Source organism: Bos indicus, chromosome 13, assembly GCF_029378745.1.
Source record: "Bos indicus isolate NIAB-ARS_2022 breed Sahiwal x Tharparkar chromosome 13, NIAB-ARS_B.indTharparkar_mat_pri_1.0, whole genome shotgun sequence".
Lineage (NCBI taxonomy): Eukaryota > Metazoa > Chordata > Mammalia > Artiodactyla > Bovidae > Bos > Bos indicus.
The window spans coordinates 21,576,892-21,595,135 of NC_091772.1; the positions used below are offsets into that span (position 1 = coordinate 21,576,892).

Genomic DNA, 18,244 nt, shown 5'->3' on the forward strand with positions numbered 1-18,244 from the left:
CAGGAAGACAGCATTCACAAAAACCACATCAGCCAGAACTTTGATCTTAGGCTTCCCAGAACCCAAAACTGTGAAAAATAAATTTTTGTTGTTTAAGCCAGTCTATGGTCTTTTGTTACAGCAGCTTGAGCAGACTAAGACAGTATGTTTATGGTGCCCCAGTTCCTGCCCTAGCATGAATGCACATCTAGAATAGAAGTGTTCATAATTTTAAATTATGATGGTTTTTTCTGATTACCAGAACATTCTGAGGTCCCTTACACCATTGTCTTTTGCAATTGATGAGAAAAATATACCAAGAATTATAGAGAAATTCAGTGATACTATCAAATGATCACAAATTTTATGCATCATGATATATTGTGCATTTTAAAAAGGCATTCAAATACAAATTAAAAAATAATGCATACAAATACAAGACCTGTGATTTTTTTTCAGTTTGCACAGATAATGTAGTGTCCCCAGGGATTCATACACTCCTTGCAACAAGTCTGTTAAGTTGCCTCCAATTTTGGGGCCAGTCTATAACTTACCAACAAAAATGTTAGGGACCTATTGAAATTGTACTATACTATCCAGTTACTATAACTAGAGACCCGTGCCTTCTCTTCAAACTGCACACTTGTATTTCTTTTGGTGGGTATCACCAAAGTCTTCTGATTCATCCCTAGCAATGTCTTCCCATTTTTCTTGTGGCTTTAGGATCTTGGGACCTGAAAGGCATTTTAAGAGACATCTAGTTCAATTTCTTACATAGAATGTAAGTGGCTTATAGTGGCTATTTAAGAGACAAAAAACTGTACTTCAACCCAAATCCCCATTGAGCAATGTTATTGTGATGCTAATTTTGCGTTTTTTAAATAGAAATCTCCTACATATTTTAAAATTTTTTTCATGCATATGTTTTTTCTGTAGTTTTTCTTTTTTTTTTTTTTTTTTTTGAGCCTTCAGAGGTTCTTTGTAAATTGCCAATGCATCTCTTAAGTGGCCACTGTCTGATTTGGTTTCACTTGCTTGTATTTATAAAAGGTAAATTGAGATGTTAATTCACTCAAAACTACCCCAGATTCTCTCTCTGGTGGATTCTTTCTCACCCTTCTAAGACTGGGAGCGCTCTCCCAAGTTTATTCTTCCAAAGGTTAAAGGTTTCTACCAGGAGGAGATAAATGTATACTATTAATATATCCAGATAGAAATTGCTATTTGTTTCATTTAATAAATGAGTCAACACAAACACATACCAACACATTCCAAAATGCCTGGAGAGCTAAGCAGCCACTTAACTGAATTATGGAGCTTTGGTTTTGTTATTATCTTGAAAGATCATAAATGAATATATTATGCTTGCTTGTACATATACTTTACCTCTCTCTACATAGCATGAGACATGATCTCATCTAAAAGAAACTGTTACTGGGAAAATGAAAATTATTTTATAATGGAAATATTGCTGGGATCCCATTTTATTCTGTCACATAGTAAGCTGACCTCACAATAAATTCACATACACAGCATACACACACACACACACACACACACACACACACCAACTAATCTTACATTCTTGGATCGTCATTTAACTAAACTCTTATGAAGAACTGATAAATTAAAGAGTCTAGACAAGATTTCTAGGGAGATAGACCACACTGCAAATAGATCAAGTAGGTAAAAACCCTTAGAGAAATGGTAGAGGAATCCGTGAGAAACTGAAAATGTGTAAAAGATATGCATAATGAGAACTGGCGCAATGATCTGATATAATCAACAGGAGACAGAATTGATTTTAATTCTTCTGACACCATAACATTAAGTTGAATTTTTTCCTGCATAATTGTTCAGAGTGTCTGAAAAAGGGTATTGCTATAGTACTTGCTGATGTATATCGAAGGCTATTTGAAGCTAATATGGAATTGTCCCTATCGTGGTAAAATTGTATGGGGCTAATTTAATAATTCTTTATATTCTGTCCATATGCTCTTCAAATGTGCTTAAATATGTTGGTCTAATTTCATTCTTTGGCAATACAGTGACAGAAAGCTAAATCCTCTCACTGGCTTTTTATTAATAGAGACGCTCATGTGACCTAACTATCTTCCTATACTACCTTCCCTGTAGGTCACCTTCTTGTAATGTAGCTGGGAAAAGTGGAGGTTACCGTGGATTTTTCATCCACCTCTCTTTCCGTGTATCTACTGCTGTCTAATGGTGTCTTCAATTCTCCCGGAAGATCAACTGGGCAGTACCTGTAGGTCCAGGACCCCTGCCATCCCCTGTGTGATTTTACTTCTGGCCAAAGAAGGATTATGAGCCCAGGGAAGTTCACACTTTGAGTCCACTGAAATGAACTGAAGGCGTAATTGACTTCACTGAACTGACAGAATCTATTAGTGACCGAGCGTGTGAGAACCACGGAGCAGATCACCTGCCTTCACGTTCAATGCTGTAGTCCACATCATGTTCCCCTCCCCGCAGCTTTCCCTGCCTTCCATCCTCTGCCCGCGACTTTGTCAGAATGTAGCCGCGCCTCAGCATATTCCCTCTTTTTGAGATCCTTCATAACATTCCTGGAAATAAGCCAGGAGATTATACTAGGATAATAACTAAAAGCAAAGCACAAGCAACTCATTAAAAGTCTCTCATAAGGAATTTGGGAGTATCAGAAAGAGAAAAACAAACATCGTATATTAACACATACATGCAGAATCTAGAAAAATGATACAGATGAACCTGTTTCCAAGGCATGAATAGAAACACAGACCTAGAGAATGCACGTGTGGACAGAGCAGGGAAAGGAAAGGGTGGGACGAATTGGGAGATTGGGGTTGGCATATATACACTGCTGCTGCTGCTGCTAAGTCGCTTCAGTCGTGTCGGACTCTGTGCGACCCCGTAGATGGCAGCCCACCGCAGCTATGTGTCAAATGCATAGCTAGTGGGAAGCTGTTGTATACTAGCACAGGGAGCTCAGCTCTGTCCCCTGTGATGACCCAGAGGGGTGGGCTGGGGAGACGGAGGAGAGAGGTCCAAGAGGGAGGGGATATATGTATGCATGTGGCTGAGTCACTTCATACAGCACAGACTAACACAACATTGTAAGGCAATTGTATTCCAATTTTTTTAAAAGAAAAGTCTCTGGGTAGAATTATAGCCATTGCCAAGATGAAGCTGTACCATTGAAGAATTCTTCAGCATTACCTCCTGTATTTTCTGTCAAAATGTATCTCGCTAAAATATATTGTGTCTTCTACACACGAAACAAATGATTTCTGCATAATGAATGAAGAGAGAAAATTTAGTGATACTTGTATAAAATGCTTAAACATAAATTCATTTTATACAGATTCAAACTCTAAGCAACCTCTCCTTCAAAATTTAGTAGAAATGACTATTTTCATGTTTCTATTAACACTGATTTCATTCTCCTTAAGTAGTGAAAAAAATTTCACTCTATATCAATTAGGTTGTTAAAACCAGTATTTTAAAGAAAAGGTTTAATGAAAATTTATATATTGGCTTTTTCACAGGGCAGTTTAAATTTATTGACCTTTAAGCTCTTCACTGAGTATGACTATCTAATTTATAGTCTTCTTTAAGCAGGGTACTTATTTCAGGGTACTTATTATAGATATTCTACATGATCGGTGTATAACATTGTAGTCTTGTGTCTCTTGATATATTGTGGTAATTTGATTCCAAATAATCAACAATTAATACTTTGAAGCATCTTCAAGGATTTGTTATTATTTTATGTAAAAAAAGAAAGTGGTTACATGTAATGTTTATTTTCAAAATTCAGTAATTCAGTAACACAGATTAAGGGGACAAAACACTCTCCAAACCCCATCATCTAGAAAAAAACAATATAACAGCTTCTCTATTTTTGTGACCATGTTTGATGCACTCCTCAGTTGAAATGGTTGTGTAATTAGGTGTTCCATTTTTAAGAAAGGGCTGCCCAGGTGGTATTAGTGGTAAAGAACTCACCTGTCAGTTCAGGAGACATAAGAAATGAGGGTTCGATTCCTGGATCAGGAAGATTCCCTGGAGAAAGGCATGGCCACGCACTCCAGTATGCTTGCCTAGAGAATCCTATGGACCGAGGAGCCCAGATGTGAAAATCTTGGTTAATATCCCTCTGTATTTGTGGGTATTACAAATATGTGTGTTGCCTTTATAATTACATTACAACTCAGGCAAAAATTCCTTGAATCCCAACTTCCTTCTCGCACATGGTACAGCCATTGTTTCCACTGAAAATTATGGAGAAGTATCAGCCTAACCAAGGTTTTTTACTCTTTATACATGACTCTATTTGTCTTGCTAGATATGTACAAGATTTCTTATTCTTTTTTTTTTTAACCTTCGAGAAATTTCACCAGAGGATTTCTTAATATTCAAAATTCTATTGCAAATTTACTTGGGACATAGTGTATGATTCAGGTCTTTATCTCAGAAAAAAATTATTCTAACATAATTAAAGAGACTTATCTAAGTCAACTAAGTGTGTGGATATATATGTGTGTGTATGTATATCAAGTTATTTTAAAATATATAAAGTTTTTAAAATGTATGTCATTTTAAAATAATTTATCATTCTTATATATATATACTTCATTCTTCTTTTCCATTTCATGTTGTGTCTTTCTCAAGACTTTTCCCTATGTCCTGCCTAGTAATTAATTACATTTATTCTGCTGTTGTTGGGCTTTTCAGATGGCTCAGTGGTAAAGAATCTGCCTGCCAATGCAGAAGATGCTGGAAAAGTGGGTTTGATCCCTGAGTTAGGAAGATCTCCTGGAGTAGGAAATAGAAACCCACTCCAATATTCTTGCCTGGGAAAATCCCATGGACAGAGGACCCTGGTGGGCTACAGTCCATGGAGTTTGCAAAGAGTTGGATACAACTGAGGGATGGCGTGCACACAAACACACACACACATATTCTGCTCTTGTTTCTACTAATGATTTAATCTCGTAACTTTTTCCTTTGTAATTGTCAGCTCACTCTCTTCTTTTTGTAATTTGCTCATATCCTTTTGGTTTCTTATATCAACATGATTTTTTAAATTGATTATTCATTTCACTATTTGTTACTTATTGTTTTTAAGGAGGTTTATATACACAAGTAATATTTTAAAATGGCTTTACCTTTAAATATACTATATGACCCTTGTGAAATCATTAACATAAGAATATAACATATTTGGTGTATATTAACACCTGGCAGGAACCATTCAAATTATAATATTTCTTTATTTATTATGAAACTATCTTTGAAAGGTGATCAATCCATTAAATGCTAAATAACTTTACCTAAGATCTTTGGCTATGTTTTATGTATCTGTATATTTCAGATGACTAGCACAGTGATGTTCGTACAATATACTCATGATTTTTAAAAATAATTCTCAATGAAATGAATTTAGAATTCAAATGCTGTTACCACAAAAGGCAATATGAGGCATCCATAAAAATTATTTAACATAAAATCAACTTAATACCTATGAAAACAAGAGAAGACCACACATGGGTTAGGAATTGAGTGAACTGATTGTTGCTGAATGGTTAGGCTATAGTCGCAAAGACGTTTTCTCTGTATTTTTGGTGTATGTCCTCTGTTTACAGCTGCACATTTCCAGACATGTCTGAAAAGCATGGACTTATAGGATTTATAGCTACCTACTGTGCCATCCACTTTCAGTAACAGTTGGTTTCCTAAATGAATTGGCAAGTAGTCATATCACAGTGGTGGTTTGTTTTATTTTCTATGATGTTAGAAATAGTTTACTTTTGAGCAGAATAGGAAAATCTTTACGCCTGAAGTGGCTTTTGGCAAAGCTTTAAGTACCATTACTCCTATAAAGGACAAGATGTGGTTTGAATAATTTAGTAGTGCTAAGATGTCATATTTTTGAGACATCTAGTTTATGGCGCTCCTGAATAGCTGAGCCAAACACCTCTCCCAGGAATTTAACAACTTCTGTCTCTAAATTCCTAGGTAAACAATAAATTGTCTTCCTCTTTGAATAGAAGTTTCCATGACAACCTGGCAAGCTTGGGCTATAGAAGGCAAACACCAAGAAGTCAAAAGGCTTTAGCTTTCAGTATTTTCAAAGATGTAATATCGTTTTGAGAAGCTCCGATTTAAGTGAAAATGTAAATGTATGTTCACATAGCCATATCAGTAATTATAATTACTTATTACAGACCCCAAAATGTATATTTTTGCAGCAAGTCCATTGTTTAGCATAACAATACTCTTATTCTTTATGTTAACTTCAAGACTATGTCTTGATTCGTTACAAAGACTTAGAGGTTAAAGGAAATACAGAAGTCATTTTAGATATGTTGATTGCAACAATTATACTGAACTCTATACTGAAAATTTGTAATATTAAAGAAAATATCTATTTTGCAATTATATAAGAATTTGGCACTATCATAAAATCTGTTACATAACTCATATAAAGATTATATCTCTGACCTCAATGATGCTGAACTCTGTAAAAATACTAGGAATAGGAAGAAAAATTAATTTTTTAATTTAAACTCATTGAATATTTTCTTCAAAACCACTCTATTATACCATTCATTGAAAAATTAAATGAGTCATTATCATTTGTTATTCAGACTTGATGATTTCTGGCAGGTTAGATAAAAGTTTTCATTCCTGCTATGTGATTTGATGGAATACTAGATACAAGTGGGAGATGTTTGTTATCCAGATCTATAAATGTGTAGATAAGGTTGTCTTATTCAACACTGCTTAAGTCTCTTTTCATGCAAGTTAAGAAAACTTGTTTGTCAGGATTCTTTTGGTTCATAATAACTCAACTCAAGATGTTTTAACAATACAAGAGATTTAATGATTCATCTAAGTGGTTGAACAAGTCTAGGAGCTGGCACACTTTACTGGTTAGGGATCTGGCTCTTTCTTTGCATTACGTATGGGCTTATGGTTCTGTCTTTATCTGTTTGCTTGGTCTTCAGGCAAGGTTCCCCCTTGGTAGCAAAATGGTGGCAGTGGTTCCAAGTCTCACAGCTACACAACTAAACAATCAGAATCAGGGAAATTATCTCCTCTCTACATAGGTCCCTGGATGTCTCACTAATTGGTCCTCCTTAGGTTATACGCTCATCCTAACAATCAGCCATTGTTGCCAGAAGTATGACACTTGTAGAAGGACTTGTGCCCAAAGTCAAGAAAGGGTCTCACCACTGAAAGCTTCCCCAGACAATGGAAGGAGTTGAAGCACAACCACAAAGCTTGTTACTCTCCTAGAACCCGGGCCGTCCGTGTCATCACCTTCTGGAAGGGAGGGCCAGAAAATCATTGAGATGGAAGCTCCTTTGAGTTGCAGACTCTTATTCCTACTTCTTTCTTTGTATTTCCTTTTTTCTTCTTCTCTGCTGCACTTTATCTTTAATCATGGGTATACATGTAATTTGTATATGATAGAGTTTAATTGGAGATTTTCCTAGGATTTATTTTTTTAATTTACTGTTAACATTTAAACACATTTCTCAAGATTTACACTTGGGGTCATATTTTTTCTTTTAGTCATGAAGCAAAATCTATTTAGGATTAATTAAAGATCTATTTAGGATTTTGCTTACCATATTCCTTTCCTTTATGTAGGGGTTAAGGTTAGGGTAAGTACCATATATGGTACTTAAGAAAAGGTACATGGGATTCTTATTTAGACTGGATCTCAAGGATAATTATATTTTATATAATTAGCACTTAAATAATAAAGGCATTAGATAAACTTTATCCCAAATTTTATTATTCTAATCATAGACCCTCTGTTCACGAACCATAAATCTTACATATACCTGAGTGTTTTCAAATATGTTCTGTTTGCTAATGCTAAGTTACTTCAGTCGTGTCCAACTCTGTGCGACCCCATAGACGTCAGCCCACCAGGCTCCCCCGTCCCTGGGATTCTCCAGGCAAGAACACTGGAGTGGGTTCTGTTTAGAGACTCCTCAAATAGATAAGCCAAATTACATTTCATGAGAAAATAAACCACAGAAAACCTAATTGTGTTTCAAATTAGTCAAGAATAATATGATTTTACTGAGTGTTCCTCAGCAAAAATGCTTTTTAAAACATGTAAATATTCAGTGAGTGAGAAACAAGAAAAATAAAGGTTTTGTGACAGGTACCATACTGATATCAATAGTGATAATTCAAGTAAAAATGGCATTCAGCAACCCACATTATAGGGAAGAGACGTATTATGTCAATTTCTCAGTCAGTTCAGCTCCGTTCAGTTGCACAGTGCTGTCCAACTCTTTGTGACTATGAACTATAGCACTCCAGGCCTCGCTGTCCATCACCAACTCCCAAAGCTTGCTCAAACTCATGTCCATCAAGTTGGTGATGCCATCCAACCATCTTATCCTCTGTCTTCCCCTTCTCCTCCTGCCTTCAGTCTTTCTCAGCATCAGGGTCTTTTCAAATGTGTCAGTTCTTCACATCAGTTGGCCAAAGTATTGGAGTTTCAGTTTTAGCATCAGTCCTTCCAATGAATATCTAGGACTGATCTCCTTTAGGATGGACTGGTTGACTCTCCTTACAGTCCAAGGCACTCTCAAGAGTCTTCTCCAACACCACAGTTCAAAAGCATCAATTCTTCATTGCTCAGGTTTCTTTATGGTCCAACTCTCACATCCATACATGACTACTGGAAAAACCATAGCTTTGACTAGACAGACCTTTGTTGGCAAAGTAATATCTCTGCTTTTTAATAAGTTTATCTAGACTTTTTAATATGCTGTCTAGAAAACTCAATTTCTATGACCATTCAATGAAAGCAGGGGCAAATCCTAGTTTAAAAGGAGAAGTTTGAATTTGTTGTCACTCAATAGTAATTATAGTTCACATTATTAGAAAAGACTAGTTCCAGAAAAACATCTATTTTGCTTTATTGACTATGCCAAAGCCTTTGACTGTGTGGATCACCACAAACTGTGGAAAATTCTTAAAGAGATGGGAATACCAGACCACCTGACCTGCCTCCTGAGAAATCTGTATGCAGGTCAGGAAGCAACAGTTAAAACTGGACGTGGAACAACAGACTGGTTCCAAATCAGGAGAGGAGTACATCAAGGCTGTATATTGTCACTCTGCTTATATGCAGAGAACATCAAGCAAAATGCCGGGCCAAGTGAAGCCCAAGCTGGAATCAAGATTGATAGGAGAAATATCAATAACCTCAGATATGCAAATGACACCACTCTTATGATAGAAAGCAAAGAACTAAAGAGCCTCTTGATTTAAGTGAAAGAGGAGAGCAAAAAAGTTGGCATAAAGCTCAACATTAAGAAAACTAAGATCATGGCATCTAGTCCCATCACTTCATGGCAAATAGATGGGGAAATAATGGAAACAGTGACAGACTTTATTTTTTTGGACTCCAAAATCACTGCAGATGGTGGCTGCAGCCATGAAATTAAAAGATGCTTCTCCTTGGAAGAAAAGCTGTGATCAACGTAGACAGTATATTAAAAAGCAGAGACATTACTTTACCAACAAAGGTCTGTCTAGTCAAAGCTATGGCTTTTCCAGTAGTCATGTATGGATGTGAGAGTTGGGAGTATAAAGAAAGCTGAGCGCAGAAGATTTGATGCTTTTGAACTCTGGTGCTGGAGAAGACTCTTGAGAGTCCCTTGGACTGCAAGGAGATCCAACCAGTTCATCCTAAAGGAAATCAGGCCTGAATATTCTTTGGAAGGACTGAGACTGAAGCTGAAACTCCAATACTATGGCCACCCGATGCGAAGAACTGACTCACTGGAAAAAGACCATGATGCTGGGAAAAATTGCAAGTGGGAGGAGAAGGAGACAATGGAGGATGAAATGATTGGATGGCATCAGCGATGCGATGGACATGAATTTGAGGCTCCGGGAGTTGGTGATGGACAGGGAAGCCTGGGGTGCTGCAGTCCATGGGGTCGCAAAGAATGTGTGTGTGTGTGACTAGACTGTACTGAATTCCAAAAGTGACATTTTTTGTTTAGGCAGCAGCAAATAGAAACCTAACATACTGGTTTAGGAAAGACCCTTGTACACAGATTGCTCACTAGCCTTTATGTTTTGGTTTTATGTAACAGTTTATTCTAAAGAGGCTTATTACTTTTATATTTTAAAAATCTAATTCACTTTCCTTGAAAGTGAAAGTGAAGTCACTCAGTCATGTCCGACTCTTTGCGACCCCACGGACTGTAGCCTACCAGGCTTCTCCATCCATGGGATCCTCCAGGCAAGAGTGCTGGAGTGGGTTGACATCGCCTTCTCCAGGGTATCTTCCCGACCCAGGGATCAAACCCGGGTCTCTTGCATTGCAGGCAAATGCTTTACCCTTTGAGCCAACAGGGAAGCCCCACTTTCCTTAGAGATTATTTAATTCATTTGGCTATTTTGAAGAATACTAACACTTCTAATTCCAATAGAATCATTTTTGTTTGTTTTTTTATGAATTTTAGGAACACCTCTGTTCTTCTTTTTTTTTTTTTCTTCTGGGGGCTGACTTTTTTCTTCTTTATAATGAACTGTATATGAAGTATTCCAGGTGGAGTGTGTGTGCTCAGTTGTGTCCCACGCTTTGCAACCCCATGAACTGTAGCCCGCCAGGCTCCTTTGTCCATGGGATTTCTCAGGCAAGAATACTAGAGTGGGTTGCTATTTTCTCCTCCAGGGCAATCTCCCCGACCCATGGGTTGAGCCCGTGTCACTTGAGTCTCCTGCATTAGCAGGAAGGTTTTTTACCCCTACCCCCACCCGGGAAGCCCAAAACTCTATATATAACTCTTTAAATTATGTAATTTTGATGTATAATGATTTAAATGTTTCTCTTTTTATTTTTTTTTAATGTTTCTCTTTTTAAAAGGGAATCGGAAGAAAGAAAATTATTTTTTGATCCTAGGACAATAAAAGTATTAAAAATTTAACTGATGTGAAAAAAAAACATTGAATGTAGCACTAAATTCACCTGAAAAAGAAAAAAATTGTTACAAGTGGATTCATCTTAGAAGTATTATTTAAAATAGCAGTCAGAATCAACACAAAGCTTATAACAAGAACCAAATATGCTTACCTCTATCTTTGCTTGCCACAATTCTGACATACTCTCAATTTTAGGGTAAAATGATGTTTAAACAACTCTAGGGAAAGAGCAAAATAAACTTATGAAATGGAGAAATTTCAAGCTGCCAAGGTCATAAGTAAACTATACTTTTTTTATATTCTAAATTAGAAAGTAAAATGGTTTAGGCAAATTTAGCTAGTACTGAGTAGGTTCTGAAAAGAAAATAAATGTTTCTCTTTTTTTCCTACCTTTATTGAGATGTAATTGACATGTAACATGGTGTAAGTTTAAGGAGCATAACATGCTGATTTGATACACTTACATAGAGCATTAGCTAACATCTCCAACATGTCATACTATTACCATTACTTTTTTAGTGGTGATAACTTCTAAGATATACAGTCTTAGCAACTTTCAAGTTACTATATTGTTATTCAGTCAGTTAGCTATGTCGAACTCTTTGCAACCACATGGACTGCAGCACGCCAGGATTCCCTGTCCTTCACCATCTCCTGGAGCTTGCTTAATCTTATGTCCATTGAGTCAGTGTTGCCATCCCACCTTCTCATCCTCTGTCGTCTTCTTCTCCTCCTGACTTCAATCTTTCCCAGTGTCAGGGTCTTTTCTGATGAGCCAGCTTTTCACATCAAGTGGCCAAAGTATTGGAGCTTCAGCATCAGTCCTTCAAATAAATATTCAGGATTGATTTCCTTTAGGATTGACTGGTTTGATCTCCTTGCAGTTCATGGGACTCTCTAGAGTCTTCTCCAACACTACAGTTCAAAAGCATCAGTCCTTAGGTGCTCAGACTTCTGTATGGTCCAACTCTAACATCCATACATGACTACTGGAAAAGTTACTATATAGTTACTCTCAGTTCAGTTCAGTTCAGTCACTCAGTTGTGTCTGACTCCTTGCGACCCCATGGACTGCAGGATGCCAGGCCTCCCTGTCCATCACCAATTCCCAGAGTTTACTCAAACTTATGTCCATTGAATCAGTGATGCCATCCAACCATCTCGTCATCTGTTGTCCCCTTCTCCTCCCACCTTCAATCTTTCTCAGCATCAGGGTCTTTTCGAGTGAGTCAATTATTCACATAAGGTGGCCAAAGTATTGGAGTTTCCACTTCAGTCTCAGTCCTTCCAATGAATATTCAGGACTGATTTCCTTTAGGATGGACCAGTTGGATCTCCTTGCAGTCCGAGGGACTCAAGAGTCTTCTCCAACACCACAGTTCAAAAGCATCAATTCTTTTGTGCTCAGCTTTCTTTATAGTCCTACTCTCACATCCATACATGACTACTGGAAAAACCATAGCCTTGACTAGATGGACATTTGTTGGTTACGTGATGTGTCTGCTTTTTAATACGCTGTCCAGGTTGGCCACAGCTTTTCTTCTAAGAAGTAAGCGTCTTTTAATTTCATGGCTGCAGTCACCATCTGCAGTGATTTTGGAGCCCCCCAAAAATAAACTATGCCACTGTTTCCACCGTTTCCCTATCTATCTGCCATGAAGTGATGGGACTGGATGCCACAATCTTAATTTGCTGAATGTTGAGCTTTAAGACAACTTTTTCACTCTCCTCTTTCACTTTCATCAAGAGGCTCTTTAGTTCTTTTTTCTGCCAGAAGGGTGGTGTCATCTGCATATCTGAGGTTATTGATATTTCTCCTATCAATCTTGATTCCAGCTTGGGCTTCCTCCAGCCCAGGGTTTCTCATGATGTACTCTGCATATAAGTTGAACAAACAGGGTGACAATATACAGCCTTGACGTACTCCTTTCCCGATTTGGAACCAGTCTGTTGTTCCATGTCCAGTTCTAACTGTTGCTTCTTGACCTGCATATAGTTACTCTATATACAGTATTTTTAGTTATAATCACCCATGCTGTGCATTAGATCCCCAGAACAAATCATGTTATTACTGGAAGTCTGTACCCTTTGACCAACATCTCCCCGTTTTACCCCCTTCCAGCCCCTCATCACCACTATTCTCATGTGTTTCCATGAGTTTGGCTTTTTTAGATTCCACATATAAGAGATACCACAAGGTCTTTGGTATTTATCTTTCTCTTGCTGACATTTCACTTGGTACAATACCCTCAAAGTCTGTCTGTATTTTCTGTATTCTTGATGTGCCTTATTTTCTATCATTACAGGAGGACACAGATCATAATTACTATATATCTAGGATATATGGTCCATCTGATTCTGCCAGCCGGGATTTGTGGGTGAATATAGACCAAATGGAAAAGGACAAAGTGAAGATTCATGGAATACTGTCCAATACTCATCGCCAGGCTGCAGTAAGTGCTTTGACATTTTGAATTTCTTTTTTTTTCCTGCTGTGAAAAAATTTTTGCTTTACCTGACATACTGACATTGTTTGTTGTGATCACTTTTCAAATATATTTAGTTCTGCATCTGCAGTTTAGATTACAGATAAGATGTGGAATATGATAAAGAATTGTTTTGAGAAGCCAGTATTAATTTAACCATTAGTTAATTAATTTAATTGTCCACTGATTTCTCCAGTAAGTAGCATGAGTTGCACATTCTATTTAGAGTTGAGGTTTATCTTGATACTTTTCAGTTTTCTTGTAATCCATGCATTTAGACAATATTTTTAATACAGTTAATTCACAATCTTCCATTTTATATGAGTTTATTACTCTTGGTCTGAAGATGATTTAACTAGACACATTCATAATTCAAATAACACATGTAGACTAAATTCCATGTGGTAAGCAGAGAAGTTTAATATAAAAGAAAATAATTAATTAAATCCAGAAGGCTCCAAACGTAATTCAAGCCCAAGCTTAAATCACTTTCCAGTGGTGGTTCCTTAAAAGGTAATTTAAATCTTCTGAGGCACAGTTTCTGCATCTATACAGTGGGGAGGACAGGAGATATTGAAGCAGGTCTCCCTTAGCTTACATGGTCACTGATACTGTATTCTTCCTGTCAGGTTGAATGCTTACATGGATTAGCTTTTTTAAAAAGTTTTATTTATTTGTGGCTCTGCTGGGTTTTTGTTTCTGTGCAAGGGCTTTTCTCTAGTTGTGGAGAGCTGGGGAGACTCCCTAGACGTGGTGTGAAGCCTTCTCATTTCAGTGGCTTCTCTTGTTGCAGAGCACAGGCTCTTGAGTGGGGGCTCAGTAATTGTGGCCCACGGGTTTTGATGCCTTGTGGCATGGGGTATCTTCCTGGACCAGGGATCACACTCATGTCCCTGTCTTGGCAGGCAGATTCTTAACCACTGAACTACCGAGGAACCCCAACTTTTTCAGTTGTCACAACAGTTCTATAATTTAAATATCACTTACCATCTAGGTGTTGCAGATAGAAGAACTTAACCTTGGAATAACCAGCCTCTCTAAGGTTCTCATGCTAGTAAGTGGTGTGACTCAGGTGCGAACCTAGGCAGTCAGTCCCTCGTTCAAAATGTATGTGTAAACGTTACCACTCTCGGTTCTCAGGATATTCTTTGATAATCATTTTGTCAAAGATGATTCCTGATTTAACATTTCAAACGTTATTTAGTTTCATTGCCGCTGATTACAGTGGTGATCTTACTATCGTGAAGCAATGTCCTGTTCAGTTTAGAAAGATGTGCAGTGAAAACAAAATAACTTGACCTTTTCAAGTGCAATTGCCAGATATTATTGACACAAAGATAGAACTAATAGAGTAATGGCTGATCTGATTTAAAGAGGCATTGATGTGGTAAATATAAGATATCAAAAATGTTGACCATCAGCCTTCATTGTGTATATGTAGATGTTCCTATATCAGGAGATCACCTTCTAACAGTGAAAATGGAAATTAATTGTATCATGATGCTTCATTGAAGTTCAGAAGCAGATGAAGTAGCCACCACCCCTTGCTGAATTACATCATTCCTTTTCCTTTGCATATTCAAGCAGTCTCAGAGAAGATGACAGATTCGGAAATGATTCATGGTCTGGCTTAGAACAGATCTTCAAAAGAAGAGAAAATGAGAAATATTGGATTAATACCATGATTTTCAGGAATGTATTGCATTTGACAATCTTCCCACTATATCACAGTCCCTAATAATATAATATATACTTTATAAGAGTTTGAACATTGGCATGTCCACATGGAGATTCCAGAATATGACCTAGGTCTTTGTCTGTAAGCAAAGGAAAAAGTTCATCAGTTATAATGTTAGCTGATTTCTTCTTAGACTTTCTCAAATGTTCGCCCACAGGGGCGGTAGTTCGTGTGTCCTGTCTTTCCTTAAAGAAGATTTTTTTTTTCTCTTTGGAATAGAGTTTTGTTGCCTCGTAACAACTTTCTGATAGTTTCAAGAAAAAATATGATGATATAAAGATCTATTTTTTTCTTACTGTGATTGTGACTTTGTTGGTTTGAACACCAAAGATTGGCTAAAACACAGATGGAAAGACTCGAGCTTGAGCTTGAAACTTATCTGGTGCTCCATGCATTGATTTTTAAATATATATCATTGATAGAAACCTTTATTTTAGTTACTGTGCCATTGGTTTTCCGTGAGAATCTAAACCATTGTCAAGAATTTCTTCCGGCTAGAAATTAGTCCTGAATCCACTATCCCTATCACCACCAACAGAACACATACACATACACACCAACAGAACACATACACACACACACACACACACACACACACACATGCGCATTCACATCCAAGTACATATTAATAAGTTCAGTTTATAACAATAAAGTTGATAATATCATGTAGTTACTTTTTTTTCAGGAAAAATTTGCCATTTAGACTTTTTCATTCAAATAGTTTTATATCTTGGAACTTACAAATTTTCTTACTAGAATATTTTATAAAAGTTTCCTACATTCTTTCTTTCAGAAATATGATGTTATATATTTGTTTGAAGATTTCCAAATTGTAGAAAGTGATCCATGTTTCACTATTTCTTCCACTGGTCTGCTCATCTTTCCAATCCTGCCTTGTTCTCTTCACTCCCTCTCTATTATGCCAGCCTTGGAGTAGAACCAGGTTTTAGAGGTGGTGACAGAATTGCAGTGTTAAGGTAGTGTTATGGCCAGGGACTCAACGGTGCCCACATACAGCCTCTTCCCCCACCCCTCTCCATACACACAACACAGACACTCAGCCACAGCTACTCTCCCCTCTGTGATATTATTGAGAGGCTTAACCCCAAGGGAAAACAGCAAATGGGAAACCGTGATCCACTTCATAGATTAGGTTCCTGATATAATCATCAAAATCCTTGATGCAGAGCTTTCTGGTGGACTTCCCAAGTGGTGCTCGTGGTAAAGAACCTGCTTGCCAATGCAGGAGAAGTAAGAGAAGCAGGTTCGGTCCTGGGGTTGGGAAGATTCCCCTGGAGAAGGGAATGGCAACCCACTCTTGTATTCTTGCCTGGAGGATCCCATGGACAGCGGAGCCTGGCAGGCTACAGTCCAGGGGATCACAAAGATGGGCACAACTGAAGCGACAGCACGCAGGCCCCCTCTGGTAGTTTGGCAGGAAACAGGACTTAAGTTTAACCTCTAAGGGAAGAGGGGAGTTTCTTAAGTCTTAACACCAAATGATGAAATTTGCATACCCAGGGCATCCTTTCTGTCAGCCAGTTAGACAAAAGAAGAGAACAGAAAGATCTAGCCTAGGGGAGACTCAAGGGCAGCTGATTAACTAACCAGCCCCGGGCAAAGGGAAAGGAAGTCAGAAAGCTGAAAACTGGGATGGCTGCCCTTCCCAACTTCCTCCCAGTAGGTCACAGGAAGACACAGGAGTGTCTGACCTGGAAACATAACTTTTTAAAGAATATTATCCCCTTTACCACTATCATCTATAAATGTGGTCTGAACAGTATTTTGGGATCTTGGGTTAATTTTCTAGAAAAGGAGGAATATTGGACATAGAGTAACAGTTGTCTCTTTTCTCCCATCCACAATACTATTATGCCGTCAGAGTAAAACTTACCATTTAATTCACATTCTTCACGTGCCAAAACACCCTGATTTCTCTTTCCTTTAATAATGTAAACTAAAATGATTAGTATTTATACTATCTCACACGCTAGTAAAGTAATGCTCAAAATTCTCCAAGCCAGGCTTCAGCAATATGTGAACCGTGAACTTCCTGATGTTCAAGCTGGTTTTAGAAAAGGCAGAGGAACCAGAGATCAAATTGCCAACATACACTGGATCATGGAAAAAGCAAGAGAGTTCCAGAAAAACATCTATTTCTGCTTTATTGACTATGCCAAAGCCTTTGACTGTGTGGATCACAATAAACTGTGGGAAATTCTGAAAGAGATGGGAATACCAGACCACCTGACCTGCCTCTTGAGAAATTTGTATGCAGGTCAGGAAGCAACAGTTAGAACTGGACATGGAACAACAGGCTGGTTCCAAATAGGAAAAGGAGTACGTCAAGGCTGTATATTGTCACCCTGTTTATTTAACTTATATGCAGAGTACATCATGAGAAACGCTGGACTGGAAGAAACACAAGCTGGAATCAAGATTGCCGGGAGAAATATCAATAACCTCAGATATGCAGATGACACCACCTTTATGGCAGAAAGTGAAGAGGAACTCAAAAGCCTCTTGATGAAAGTGAAAGTGGAGAGTGAAGAAGTTGGCTTAAAGCTCAACATTCAGAAAACGAAGATCATGGCATCCGGTCCCATCACTTCATGGCAGATAGATGGGGAAACAGTGGAAACAGTGTCAGACTTTATTTTTCTGGGCTCCAAAATCACTGCAGATGGTGACTGCAGCCATGAAATTAAAAGACGCTTACTCCTTGGAAGGAAAGTTATGACCAACCTAGATAGCGTATTCAAAAGCAGAGACATCACTTTGCCAACAAAGGTCCGTCTAGTCAAGGCTATGGTTTTTCCTGTGGTCATGTATGGATGTGAGAGTTGGACTGTGAAGAAGGCTGAGCACCGAAGAATTGATGCTTTTGAACTGTGGTGTTGGAGAAGACTCTTGAGAGTCCCTTGGACTGCAAGGAGATCCAACCAGTCCATTCTGAAGGAGATCAGCCCTGGGATTTCTTTGGAAGGAATGATGCTAAAGCTGAAACTCCAGTACTTTGGCCACCTCATGTGAAGTGTTGACTCATTGGAAAAGACTCTGATGCTGGGAG

At 37.9% G+C, this 18,244-nt stretch overlaps 1 protein-coding gene across 3 annotated transcripts in view; it reads left to right on the forward strand.

Moving 5' to 3' along the window:
• PLXDC2 (plexin domain containing 2) overlaps window positions 1-18,244 on the forward strand; it is a 425,380-nt gene that overhangs the window by 205,348 nt on the left and 201,788 nt on the right. For all 3 annotated transcript variants that reach the window (XM_019973017.2, XM_019973018.2, XM_070800805.1), the window contains exon 3: window positions 13,257-13,403. In XM_019973017.2, the coding sequence (XP_019828576.1) occupies window positions 13,257-13,403 (147 nt within the window). The remainder of the gene's footprint in view (window positions 1-13,256; window positions 13,404-18,244) is intronic.